Source organism: Bacillus rossius, chromosome 1 (genome assembly GCF_032445375.1).
Source record: "Bacillus rossius redtenbacheri isolate Brsri chromosome 1, Brsri_v3, whole genome shotgun sequence".
NCBI classification, from domain to species: Eukaryota; Metazoa; Arthropoda; class Insecta; order Phasmatodea; family Bacillidae; genus Bacillus; species Bacillus rossius.
Genome location: NC_086330.1, coordinates 374,939,185 through 374,952,859, shown reverse-complemented (window position 1 = coordinate 374,952,859; position 13,675 = coordinate 374,939,185). Strand labels below are relative to the sequence as shown.

The 13,675-nt window shown below is 44.1% G+C and overlaps 3 protein-coding genes across 3 annotated transcripts in view; 2 read left to right on the top strand and 1 right to left on the bottom strand.

The window, feature by feature from the left end:
* LOC134528528 (ras-related and estrogen-regulated growth inhibitor-like) overlaps positions 1-13,675 on the top strand; it is a 320,542-nt gene that overhangs the window by 210,446 nt on the left and 96,421 nt on the right. The gene's annotated exons all lie outside the window — the stretch shown is intronic.
* On the top strand, positions 8,430-10,133 carry LOC134528527 (myb/SANT-like DNA-binding domain-containing protein 3). The gene is made up of 3 exons (XM_063362229.1): positions 8,430-8,934; positions 9,215-9,435; positions 9,582-10,133. Exons 1-3 carry the CDS (start codon positions 8,634-8,636, stop codon positions 10,023-10,025), a joined length of 966 nt encoding a protein of 321 aa, XP_063218299.1. The 5' UTR covers positions 8,430-8,633; the 3' UTR covers positions 10,026-10,133.
* Positions 10,012-11,945, bottom strand: LOC134528526 (putative nuclease HARBI1). Its single transcript, XM_063362228.1, has 4 exons — positions 11,544-11,945; positions 11,111-11,397; positions 10,438-11,029; positions 10,012-10,335 (listed from the first exon to the last, which is right to left on the bottom strand). The coding sequence occupies exons 1-4, from the start codon at positions 11,747-11,749 to the stop codon at positions 10,326-10,328; spliced, it is 1,095 nt and encodes a 364-aa protein (XP_063218298.1). The 5' UTR covers positions 11,750-11,945; the 3' UTR covers positions 10,012-10,325.

Sequence of the window (13,675 nt, the reverse complement as noted above, 5' to 3'; positions counted from 1 at the left end):
GTACTGTCCCAGCGGCTACACTGCCCTGGGAGCTGTGCTGTCCGTGTACTGTCCGCCCAGCGGCTACACTGCCCTGGGAGCTGTGCTGTCCGTGTACTGTCCGCCCAGCGGCTACACTGCCCTGGGAGCTGTGCTGTCCGTGTACTGTCCCAGCGGCTACACTGCCCTGGGAGCTGTGCTGTCCGTGTACTGTCCGCCCAGCGGCTACACTGCCCTGGGAGCTGTGCTGTCCGTGTACTGTCCGCCCAGCGGCTACACTGCCCTGGGAGCTGTGCTGTCCGTGTACTGTCCGCCCAGCGGCTACACTGCCCTGGGAGCTGTGCTGTCCGTGTACTGTCCGCCCAGCGGCTACACTGCCCTGGGAGCTGTGCTGTCCGTGTACTGTCCGCCCAGCGGCTACACTGCCCTGGGAGCTGTACTGTCCGTGTACTGTCCGCCCAGCGGCTACACTGCCCTGGGAGCTGTGCTGTCCGTGTACTGTCCCAGCGGCTACACTGCCCTGGGAGCTGTGCTGTCCGTGTACTGTCCCAGCGGCTACACTGCCCTGGGAGCTGTGCTGTCCGTGTACTGTCCGCCCAGCGGCTACACTGCCCTGGGAGCTGTGCTGTCCGTGTACTGTCCGCCCAGCGGCTACACTGCCCTGGGAGCTGTGCTGTCCGTGTACTGTCCCAGCGGCTACACTGCCCTGGGAGCTGTGCTGTCCGTGTACTGTCCGCCCAGCGGCTACACTGCCCTGGGAGCTGTGCTGTCCGTGTACTGTCCGCCCAGCGGCTACACTGCCCTGGGAGCTGTGCTGTCCGTGTACTGTCCGCCCAGCGGCTACACTGCCCTGGGAGCTGTGCTGTCCGTGTACTGTCCCAGCGGCTACACTGCCCTGGGAGCTGTGCTGTCCGTGTACTGTCCGCCCAGCGGCTACACTGCCCTGGGAGCTGTGCTGTCCGTGTACTGTCCCAGCGGCTACACTGCCCTGGGAGCTGTGCTGTCCGTGTACTGTCCGCCCAGCGGCTACACTGCCCTGGGAGCTGTGCTGTCCGTGTACTGTCCCAGCGGCTACACTGCCCTGGGAGCTGTGCTGTCCGTGTACTGTCCCAGCGGCTACACTGCCCTGGGAGCTGTGCTGTCCGTGTACTGTCCGCCCAGCGGCTACACTGCCCTGGGAGCTGTGCTGTCCGTGTACTGTCCCAGCGGCTACACTGCCCTGGGAGCTGTGCTGTCCGTGTACTGTCCGCCCAGCGGCTACACTGCCCTGGGAGCTGTGCTGTCGTGTACTGTCCGCCCAGCGGCTACACTGCCCTGGGAGCTGTGCTGTCCGTGTACTGTCCCAGCGGCTACACTGCCCTGGGAGCTGTGCTGTCCGTGTACTGTACCAGCGGCTACACTGCCCTGGGAGCTGTGCTGTCCGTGTACTGTCCGCCCAGCGGCTACACTGCCCTGGGAGCTGTGCTGTCCGTGTACTTTCCGCCCAGCGGCTACACTGCCCTGGAAGCTGTGCTGTCCGTGTACTGTCCCAGCGGCTACACTGCCCTGGGAGCTGTGCTGTCCGTGTACTGTCCGCCCAGCGGCTACACTGCCCTGGGAGCTGTGCTGTCCGTGTACTGTCCGCCCAGCGGCTACACTGCCCTGGGAGCTGTGCTGTCCGTGTACTGTCCCAGCGGCTACACTGCCCTGGGAGCTGTGCTGTCCGTGTACTGTCCGCCCAGCGGCTACACTGCCCTGGGAGCTGTGCTGTCCGTGTACTGTCCGCCCAGCGGCTACACTGCCCTGGGAGCTGTGCTGTCCGTGTACTGTCCCAGCGGCTACACTGCCCTGGGAGCTGTGCTGTCCGTGTACTGTCCCAGCGGCTACACTGCCCTGGGAGCTGTGCTGTCCGTGTACTGTCCGCCCAGCGGCTACACTGCCCTGGGAGCTGTGCTGTCCGTGTACTGTCCGCCCAGCGACTACACTGCCCTGGGAGCTGTGCTGTCCGTGTACTGTCCGCCCAGCGGCTACACTGCCCTGGGAGCTGTGCTGTCCGTGTACTGTCCGCCCAGCGGCTACACTGCCCTGGGAGCTGTGCTGTCCGTGTACTGTCCGCCCAGCGGCTACACTGCCCTGGGAGCTGTGCTGTCCGTGTACTGTCCGCCCAGCGGCTACACTGCCCTGGGAGCTGTGCTGTCCGTGTACTGTCCGCCCAGCGGCTACACTGCCCTGGGAGCTGTGCTGTCCGTGTACTGTCCGCCCAGCGGCTACACTGCCCTGGGAGCTGTGCTGTCCGTGTACTGTCCCAGCGGCTACACTGCCCTGGGAGCTGTGCTGTCCGTGTACTGTCCGCCCAGCGGCTACACTGCCCTGGGAGCTGTGCTGTCCGTGTACTGTCCGCCCAGCGGCTACACTGCCCTGGGAGCTGTGCTGTCCGTGTACTGTCCCAGCGGCTACACTGCCCTGGGAGCTGTGCTGTCCGTGTACTGTCCCAGCGGCTACACTGCCCTGGGAGCTGTGCTGTCCGTGTACTGTCCGCCCAGCGGCTACACTGCCCTGGGAGCTGTGCTGTCCGTGTACTGTCCCAGCGGCTACACTGCCCTGGGAGCTGTGCTGTCCGTGTACTGTCCGCCCAGCGGCTACACTGCCCTGGGAGCTGTGCTGTCCGTGTACTGTCCCAGCGGCTACACTGCCCTGGGAGCTGTGCTGTCCGTGTACTGTCCCAGCGGCTACACTGCCCTGGGAGCTGTGCTGTCCGTGTACTGTCCGCCCAGCGGCTACACTGCCCTGGGAGCTGTGCTGTCCGTGTACTGTCCCAGCGGCTACACTGCCCTGGGAGCTGTGCTGTCCGTGTACTGTCCGCCCAGCGGCTACACTGCCCTCGACTTCCTGGCGCGCAATGCTGTCTGTCGTCTGCGCCGTGTTTGCGGAACACTCAAAACATCGGGTAAGTTTTGTTGACAACAAAATGTGAGCAGGCCTATCAATACTCGCCAGAGATGTGCAACATCTGACCTCGGCAAATTCATATTCATTCTGTTCCAATGCACCTAGGTATATGCAGATACGAAACCTGGACACGAAATAATGCCGAGCGTAATAATTGTACTCAAATTGTGTTTTTAACTAAATTTCTGGACGCGATTCACTCGTAGTTTCCGCACCCGCCGCTAGAATGTACTGCCGGAGTGCTATGTCGACTACCGAATAATTCGATTTGCAGAGCGAAAATTTAAACTATATATAACGATACAGCTACGATAAATCGGAAAACGTTTTCAAAAAATACTAAACCCTGAATTTGTACCTGATTTTCGTCAAGGAGTTTTATTAAAATACTGTCCATCTTGTTAAAATTCATTAAATAGTTTATACTATAAACTTTCTCTTTGGATTTGATAACTTTGGTTTGCGCCAACAGCCACAGATGGCAGCACCGTAGTTGAATATTTCCGTTGCATGCGACTTCTGTTCCACTCACGATATTACTCCTACCAAATGCCACATACCGAGAGTTAAGATGTTACACATCAATAATTAGGGACCGGAAAAATTCGCGGGTTCAATGACCTCTAGGATGAACTCCATAGTTCTACGTACACTCGGCCAAATGCCACCCACTCATTGGCTGCTGTCTTGTGAGACGTCCCAAAGTAGCAGCCTGTGATTCGATAAATCTTTGGTCGGGCGTTTCTCATTGGTCCAGAGTCATCCTGGTGAGTTGTGAGCCAATAGCAGAGGCAGCACTGAGATATAACTATTTGTATTTTAGCCTGTCGCGAAATGAATTCGCGAATTTTTCCGGTCTCTATCAATAATGCGCGTCTTCAGTGAGCTATAGGGTGGACTCGAAAGTCTTCTGCAAGCTCCGGTGATTGTCGCCTGTTAATTGGCTGTCCAATTACGGGTTGTCTAAGCTGAGTGTTCTGTGATTCGATAGTGCATGTTTAAGGGTTTTTCTTGGGCCCATAGACCTCAATATAAACTGTAAACCAATCGAAGACATAGCCTAAAGTTATAATCACTTGATTTTTAGCTTAATGAGAAATGAAACAACAATTTTTGTCTATAATAATGTCAATAGTAATGAGTCGAAGGACCATTTTTATAATTAAAGCTAAGATAATTTTGTTGATTCTTAGATACCAGAACTGTTCGCTGATTCATTTCGCGGTAGGTTAAAATTTAAATTCATATAAATTTAAGCTGTTTATTTTTGCAGTTGACTCGCTGGTAATATGGACGAATCTAGGCCAATGAGAATTCATCAACCAAAAAAGTATCGAAATCACTGGCAATCCCGATAAGTCGACGAACTGGGGCTATTTGTCCGTGTATACAGAGAACTGTGTAGACTATCCTGAAGGTCATCAGTATTTAGTAATAGCCGAGTCTGGGACAGGCTTCCGGCTAAGGAGTAAGGAGCAGGTCAATGACCGACCACCTCTGATTTCACGGCGGCTATCTTGGTGTCAAATTTTCTCAAAATTGACTCAAAATTCCTAGATATTTCCCTATTTCGAGGGAAAATTTTCCGTTTTTTCCTCAAAAAATGACGGAGATTTAATTTTCCTGAGTGAGGCTGAATTTTTTTCATGGAGGCTTAACTTTCCTCTGAGAGGCTTACAATCCTAAAAATGCCAAAAAAATTAAGCCTCCAATCTACAAAATTTTCCAATAAAAATACTCAAAATTTCCAATTTTAGAAAAACAATTCCGCCTAAAATCTAAAAAAATAATAATAAATAAGAAGAAAAATAAAAATTTATCTATTTCGAGGGAAAAATAACCGTTTTGAGGGTAAATTTCACATTTTAGACCTAAAAATTGCCGACAGATTGAAAGGTCCTAAAAGTGGCTTAATCTCCTTATCGACAAGCCACCCTAAGTCACTGAAGTCATGACCTCGACCATTAGGAATTCGTGGCCGCCATTATGAATAATGTCACGTTCGCCATCTTGAATATCCGTGAAAATTTACTTAGAAAATTAGGAAAAAATTTTAAATTAAAATTAATAAAATTTTATTAAAAATCCATATTGGATTTTAGAACGTTGAAGTTTTCGTTACGGTCACCATCTTGGATTCGAGAAACGTTGCAATTTTATTTATGGTCGCCAACTTGAATTCTAGAAACACTGAACTTTTTTTTATGTCCGCCATCCTGAAAATCCTTAGTTTTTATACTACCAATTTGAGAAAAATTGTAATAATAATAATAACAACGCAGCTATGTCTTATAGTACTCGATTCAAACCCGACGAGGTAATTCGATTAAAAATGGCTGTGGATCCTTACTCCTCGGAAGCCACTAGCAAACTGACTTCCCACCACTAATGCCAAGGCAGATATTACGTCAGCCAGTATGATGTCATGGCAGCCATCTTGGATCTGTCATCTTGTTTTCGTCTGCTCGAGGCTGCCATCTTGGATCCGACATATTGTTTTTGTCTGTTAGAGGGTGCTACCGCCAATGTTAACTTAATTTTTACCCGCTAGAGTGCAGTAATTATTTATTTTCAGGGGCCCCGCCATCTTGTTGGCCGTCTTAGCCGCCATCTTTAAAATATATACTTTTTAAGCTAAAAATTCGTGAAAAATTCTAAAAAAAAAAATCCATTAATTTACTTATTGACTCGATCGATAACAGTACTTGCTTCGATCCCTGACTGATGCAAAAATGGTTATTATAGGTAAAAAAATTACTTATTTAATCATTCATGTTAAAATCCTAAACGCGGCTTATGCTCCACATCTACCAGCCTCCAGTAACCATTCACCTGAACAGCATCCACCCGAACATACATTTCACCATGGAGGTGGAAGTAGAAGGAAAAATTGCCTTTTCTGGATGTCTTGGTCACTAGAGGAAAAGATAACTACATCGGCAACAGTGTTTACAGAAAGCAAATCCACACAGACAGGTAGCTACAGGCAAGTCATCTCAACTTTGGTTAACAGAGCTAGAGCCAATTTGCGAAGAAGACAGCATTGGAAGAAATGAAACTACTAACAAGTGATCTTCAAGCAAATGGTTATTCAAAATCAGATGTTAGGAAAACCATGAAGCCACGTCAACAGCAAAAGAGAGAGTATCTTCCTAATAAAGCTTTCATTCCTTACGTCAAAGGAATTTCAGACCAAGTGGAAATAATTCTTAGGAAGCATTAAATTCATACAATTCTCAAACCTAAAAACAAGTTGAGGGGTCTCTGACATCTATGAAAGACAAAACAGCAGCCGAAAACCGATCTGATGCGTACAAGATTCCATGTTCTTGTGGTAAGGAATATATAGGACAAACTGTCAGACGAATAATCACAAGCGTTAAAGAACATATCAACGACTATAAACATGAAAATCCACTATCAGCTATAGCAGAACACTCCTTGGAAACCTAACACAGCATTTATTTCGACCAATTCCATCCCATAGCCAACATCCACAATACAAGAAAAGATACATTCGAGAATAAGTAGAAATATCAAAACACCCAGCAAACATAAATAGAGATGATGACTACAAATTAAGCAGGATATGAGATTCACTCTTCAGAAAACCTAATAACCTATCTTTGCATCTAACAAAATACAGGTCGTCTCTGGTTGGCCAATCAGTCCAGCCAATCAGAAGAGAAGAGGCAACTGATTTGCCAGCATCCCCAGCCAGTCACAGTGGCCGAGTTCCGATTGGCCTACAACTGCAGCCAATCGGGAAGCACTCCTCTCAGGCGAGAGTATTAAAGGCAGAAGAACTTTTAACTCTACCCTGATGATGGCGACTGCAATGTCAACCGAAACGTCGGTGATATATTCGCCTTGGACGCGGCTACAACCCAGAAGCCAAGCTACTTCAACAATGGCCGTGAAAGCCTGCGAACTTTATTGACGGAAGGTTCTAGATTCCAAGATGGCGGTTGTGACATAAGCGATATTTTTATTGAAATTTTATTTAAATTGTAATTAAGAAATTTTTGAATATTTTTATTAATAAATAAAATGTTGACTCTCGCCGTGAATCTTACTGAGTACCGAGATGGATTAAGTAACTAAACATTTGAAGTAAACAATTTTTTAATGTATTTTTGGGATTTTTTTCGAATTTCTAGCCAAATAAAAAACTGAATTTCAGGTTTATGATCAAGGTCAAGATCATGGCATGAGCTCGGTGGCTTAGGGCGACTAGCTTTTAGGAGTTAAGCCGCTTTTATGGATTTTCGTTTTTTCTAAGGCAAATATATTATGAGGCATTTCGAATTTTTGAGGAATAAAACGGGGACCTTTCCCCTCTAAATAGGGATATTTCTACGAATTTTGAGGAATTTTGATAAATATTTAGAAAATTTGACACCAAGATGGCTGTCATGACGTCATGAGGGTCGGTCATTGAACCCATCCTCAATCCTGTGCGTGGAACCTGTTTCCGGACCGGCTATTATATGCTAATTATATTAATTTTATAAAATTTTAACTCGATACCTCCATTGCATTTGTTGTTCTGCCACACATATGTTCAACAGATATCCTCTAAGCGTAATATATTTTGAAAATTTTCGTGATAGAACAAACAATGCTATCCAGTTTAAATTTTAGAAATAATCCTTGAAAAGAATGTAATTGTGGGGAAAAAAAGGGGGGGGGGGAAATCAAAATGGCGTGTGAGACCAAAACCTTGACAAAAATCCCGAAGGTGCACAAGGCAAGTATTCGGGCGTGTTAAAAAAAAAAAGCCTAGTGAAACACGCGCTTGTGACAGTTCTGTTGGCACGAAGGCCGTTCAGTGTTGGCCCAAAACTGTCCTGCAGCGCAGCGTGCGCGCACGCTATTGTACATCCGCCATCAGCCCATGCTTCCAAATAGCGCACTCGACACGTGTGGCGTTCGAGCCAGGGACGTGTGCGCAATGCTTTAACGCCCTCTTGCACACAATTCATGTTCCCCTTCGTAATATGTTTATCCGCTCGTCGTACTGCTCGCGTCTCTGCGGCCCGTGGGTCGAGGCAAATATTAGTTCGGCGAGCCGCCGGGAGCGCGCGCTGCGGACCGCTGTTTGACGAGGACTCCCGCGTCTCGCTCGTCCAAGGGCGTCTCCCGCTTTTCCTTCAATACTTTCTTTCTAAGGGCTTTTTCTAAAGGCCGGTCCACACGCAACGTTTTCAGCTACGATTTACCTGCGCAGGTCACATCGTTGTAGGCAAGACGTAGCGTGCAGACAGGAAAACTGCACAGTTTTGTGAACTCCGTACACGGGGCTCAGTTCTCCCTCGGTATTTGAGCCGGAACAGTGTAATCTGTTCAACGATGACCGATTTGCGACAGTGTTCACGTGAATTTCCAACAGAGTTCATTGGTCTGTACAAGTCCTTTCCGTGTTTGTGGCGTGTCAAATCAAAAGAATAGAGCGATAGGGACAAAAAAAGTCAAGCGTATGATGCACTTGTGCAAAAATACTAAGGGCCGGTTTCACCAGTCGAGTTGAAAATCCCGATGATGTTATCGAGATAAAAAGTTAATCTTCCATTTCTATCTCGATAAAGTTATATGTGTTTCACCACATATTATCTTTCTCTGAGAAAATCGAGATAAGTTTAACTCGATCTTCTGAAATTATCGCGATTTTCTGTTTGTAAACACCTTTCGTTATCAAAGTTTGGCTAGAAATTTCGTAGGCTACTATGGCGAGCCAAGGCTGTAATTTGTCAAAGAAGCAGAGAAATAAAAATACATCGCAGCAGGAGAAATACATTCTTTTAGATTTAGTAACTGAACATTTCAATATCATTGAAAATAAAAAAACAGATTGTGTTTCACAGCAACAAAAAATGAAGCAGTGGCAAATACTTGCAGATACTTTCAATTGTATGTCTGGAGAACATCACAGGACTGCAGAAAATTTAAAAGCGGTGTGGGAGAATCTCAAAAAGCACACGCGAAAGACTTCTGCTGATCAACGAGTTCAAGTATTAACTGGAACAGGTAATATATTTTTTGTCTGTATATCCTGGTACATTATATTTAGGTACAGCAATAAATATTGTATGCATTTTTATCCATAATGCAATTTTACGAATTGTAAACATGTGCAATAACAATTTTTTTAGTTACTTGAATTAATTGTAATATATTAAAGAGGTATCTTGGGTGGAGTTGGAATCAGAACTATAACCTTTGCACTGTCAAGAAGACACTTCGCACTATACCACCAGTGGATATGAAATATACACCACATAACTAAATTAATTCTGTATTTTTTCAGGTGGAGGTCCTTCAAAAACAGTTAGTAAGGATCCCATTTGTGAGAGAGTGCAGAGCCTAATCAAACCGACTATCGATGGTACCAAGAATCCCTTCGATTCAGATTCAGATGCAATAATATTACCATTTGATGCATCAAATAGGCCTACTGATGAGGATGACAGCATTCAACTGGATGTCGGAGCAGAAGTGGATGTTTCTTTCGTGGAGACGGCAGAGACAGTTAGTAGGCCTACACTTTATTTTGAGAAAACCTAATGGATGTGTCACTGTGCATAGTTATGCTTATTAATCATGTATAGCTATAGCCTATGCACTGTGTTAACTTTATTTCTCTCACATAATGTTCAAATTTAATTTTTCCACAGGTAACTCTTCCAAATGGCGACTGGACGCATTATACTCCAGCCATGCTCAGCAGTCCTGTGTGTTCTGCCCTTCGACACTCCAATAACAACTCGGCTATCACAAACACAGTGCAGACCAATACTACTGATTCATGCAGTGCAAGTAGTGGGAAGGCAATGCCTCCTAGCAGTAGGGGAAATGCTTCAGTGCAATCTCCCTTTACTAGCAAGCGGCGACCAACCCCGGCCACCAAAGTGAAAGAAGTAAGTGCTGTCAATGCAGCAAAAATCGAACTAATTGAACTTGCAAAAAAACATGCAATCGAGGAAAAAGAAGTTATGAAAGAAATCTGGGAACTGCAGTTACAACAAGAACGAGAAAAAGTAAAGCAGGAAAAGCTGCAAACTGAACTTTTATCTTTACAAATCTTGAAAATAAAGAAAGAACTAGAACATTTGCAGTAATTTAATTGTTCTTATGTATTAAACATTTGCTCAACTATCATGACATAATTGTTATATATTACATGTATATTTACAAAGTGATATTCATTGTGCCTATTAACAAACAGTTTCAAGTACAAATGTTAAGAATTATATAAAAGATAATACATGTTCGCTTATGTCACATTATTTTGTATGATCTAAGCAGTTGTACAATGCAAATGTATTAAAATATTCCATACATCTTGCTATATGTAGTTATTTTCACCAGCAAATCTTCAAGTTGATGGCATCTCTGTGTGACATATAGATCAGTATGACCTACAACAAACTGAAAATACACAGAGTGATAAATAATCGTATCTTAAATAAGTATTACAACACACACACATATATAGGTATTTAATTATAGGTATATGTAAATTTCATTTACCTCCTGAAATAGTTTTCAATCAGTAAATGCCTGACACTGTCATATCTGGGCCTTCTGTTTGCATTTTCGTTGTTCTGCTGTACATTTCCTTCCTCAAGCAACTGTTGCCAAGGGAGGTGGAGATTGAGGTTAGGGTCGTCTGGAGGGAATTCTTCCCCAGTTTGTCGCAGGATATTATGCAGCACCCCAGTCGCTACAATGATGGCAAACGAATGTTCTAATGACACTCTCAATCCTAAAGATAAGACTGGGAAACGTCGCTTCCAGCAACCGAATGTTCGCTCTACAGGATTTCTTGACCTAATTTGCGACTCATTAAATAGGTGTTCCTGTGGACTTCTGGGATTATCTAATGGAGGCATTAGATATGACCTACAAGCATAGCCCGCATCAACAAGTAGTACAGAATCACCATACTCCCTTCTCTCAAAACATGCCCTTCTGTTGCTATTGTTGAATATGGTACTATCATGTGAGGAACCAGGCCATCGTGCAACAATATCTGTAATTTCCAATTTTGTATTACAAATTACTTGCACATTCACAGAGAAGTAACCTTTTCTGTTACGGTAGGATTCTGCATTGTTTCCACCTGCAACAAACATAAAACAAGCTTGTATGTGGATTGCAATGTTTAATAAAAAGGTAGCATAAAATCAGTGTTTAAACTAACCTGGTGACTGGATTTTTACATGAGTGCAATCCATAGCACCAATAGCCCTGGGAAATTTAGCAATTGCATAGAAATCCCTTTGTGCTAAATTCAGTTCTTCCATCGTCTCTGGGAATTTAATGAATTGCGGTCGAAGAGATGCAATTGCGGAGCTAACCCTATGTATTATTCGGTGAGCTGTGGGTTTACTAAAGCCAGCATAATCCCCAATGGTTAGCTGGTTACAGCCTGTAGCATAAAATCGAAGTGTAGCCAGCAGTTGGTTCATTGGCGACACTGACATATTCCTGTGAAAGACGAAAAAAGTATGTTGAAGGTTGTAATGTAATGTTCGTATAAATGAGTTTTATTTTACTTGTCTATGATTTCATATACATATTTATTATTCTACAGAAACAATTAACATTAGGAAATAATATTAATATAAACTTACTTTTCGGGAAACTGTAGTTGATTTTCTATAAGTTCCAAAACAAACATAGTCGACTGTTTTGAAAGGCGAAAATGTATTTTAAAGTCTTCTTCATCATACATTTCAAAATAATCGCTTCTATCTCGCATCCATCGTGGCCGACGAACAATGGCATCTTCTTCATCACTTTCATCTTCAAAAATCAAATTGTACATGCCTCGAGCCATTACAATTTTTAAAATCTCCTCTCGTCACTTCGTTTTACAATATTATCTCGATAATAAGACTTTAACCACGAAAATCGGTGGTTAAAATATTTTATCTCGATAACACTAAAAGATCGAGATATTCGGTGTGGTGAAACGGGATATTCAGTTAATCTGGATAATTCATTACTTTATCGAGATAATTTCGCTTGGTGAAACCGGCCCTAAGAGTTTGACATCGCGGCTAACAGAGATAAAATCACAAAAAAAAAAAATACACATTAATTCTTTCAGGTCGGTATACCGGAAAGAATTGGCCAAAGTAAGGAATTCTCGCAACTGATAGGATACAACGTGGCTGCAAACTGTGTTGTGTGGACACGGCTAAACTGCAACCTTTTGTTTGCACAGTTTTGCCTGCGCAGTCAAAACTGTGTACAAAACGTTGCATGTGGACCGGCCTTAACATTTACATTCGATACTTTCCTTGCATTTATTTTTTCATCCACAAAAACGTTTAACTTAGTGAATGTATAATGTTCGCAGGCGCTCACGGCCATTGTCTGAAGTAGCTTGGCTTCTGGGTTGTAGCCGTGTCCTTGGGAAATAATTCACCGCCGTTTCGGTCGAAATTACAGTCGCCATCATCAGGGAGGTAACTGCTCTCTGATGATGGCGACTGCAATGTCGACTGAAACGTCGGTGAATTATTCGCCAAGGACACGGCTACAACCCAGAAGCCAAGCTACTTTAGTGGATGTATGTTAGAAATATTTTTCGCAAGGGAGTTATCGAGTTAAAATTTTAGAAATAGCACTTAAAGAAAAATAATGACGAAAAAATCAAAATGGTGTCCGAGACCGAGCCTAAGGTAAAAAAATTAAAAAAAACGCGCGGGTTAAAAGCGCTTCATAAAGGTGACAAGTGGCGTAACAAAGGCACGTAAGCCTTTGAAAATGAGAAAAATATTGGAAAATTGCAGCAGGTATCTTTGGTACCTGGTTCTGAGTGTAAGTAATCTTGTCAGTTTCGAGACAAGCTGCTTGCAATCACAGCGGCGCCCGCGTTACTGCTTCTTTGTCTAGTTTCCTGTGAATAATGTGGGCATTACTGGGGAAATGATAAAATTTTATTACCGTGTATTTAAAGGCCCCTATTGTGTATTTAAAAAATTGGTTTTCTGTAAATTCGGTTTACGGACGATAGTTTAACGTGACAACGTCATAACAAAACATTGATGAAATGATTGCATACTTTTATGAATAAAATTGAATCATTTTTATTGAATTATCACTATTTTGTATGGATACAAAGAAGGAATGAAATGTAATCTACAATTTAATTGATAAATTTACTTTTATTTGCACTCATTAATTCAAATATGTTTATTACTTTAACAAAGAGATTATTTTATCTATAACTTTTATACATGTTTGCTATTTAACTTCTTCCAATCTGTGTTATTCTGTTAAAGATAGGACGATGATAGGAAAAGTAGGAAACGAATGGGAGTGTTTCAAGTTTAATGTGCCTCGAAAAAGTCAAATCGATGGTTGTTCCAATCGAGTAGAAGAGAGATAGATGCGGCGCAAGCGTACAATGAGCGTAACGGGACACGGCGTAACGGGGCACGGCGTAACGGGACACGACGTAACGGGGCACGGCGTAACGGGACAATGTGCGTTACGGGACACTTTTTCGTGCGTGCAGCCGGCGTTCATCGATTTATTAGACGTCACGTCAAAAAAAAATTCACAAATTTGAATGTCTCATACAAGGAAGTGATTTCATCGTAGGCTAATTTGATCGTTAACATTTATAAAACTAAATTAAAGAAAATGTCAATGTTAAAATAAATAAGAAAACCAACATCGCAATCTAAGCTCCAGGTTTGCTTAAAGATGTTGTTTTTTAAATCAACTATTTTGAGACTTGTCTAGGCCCCCC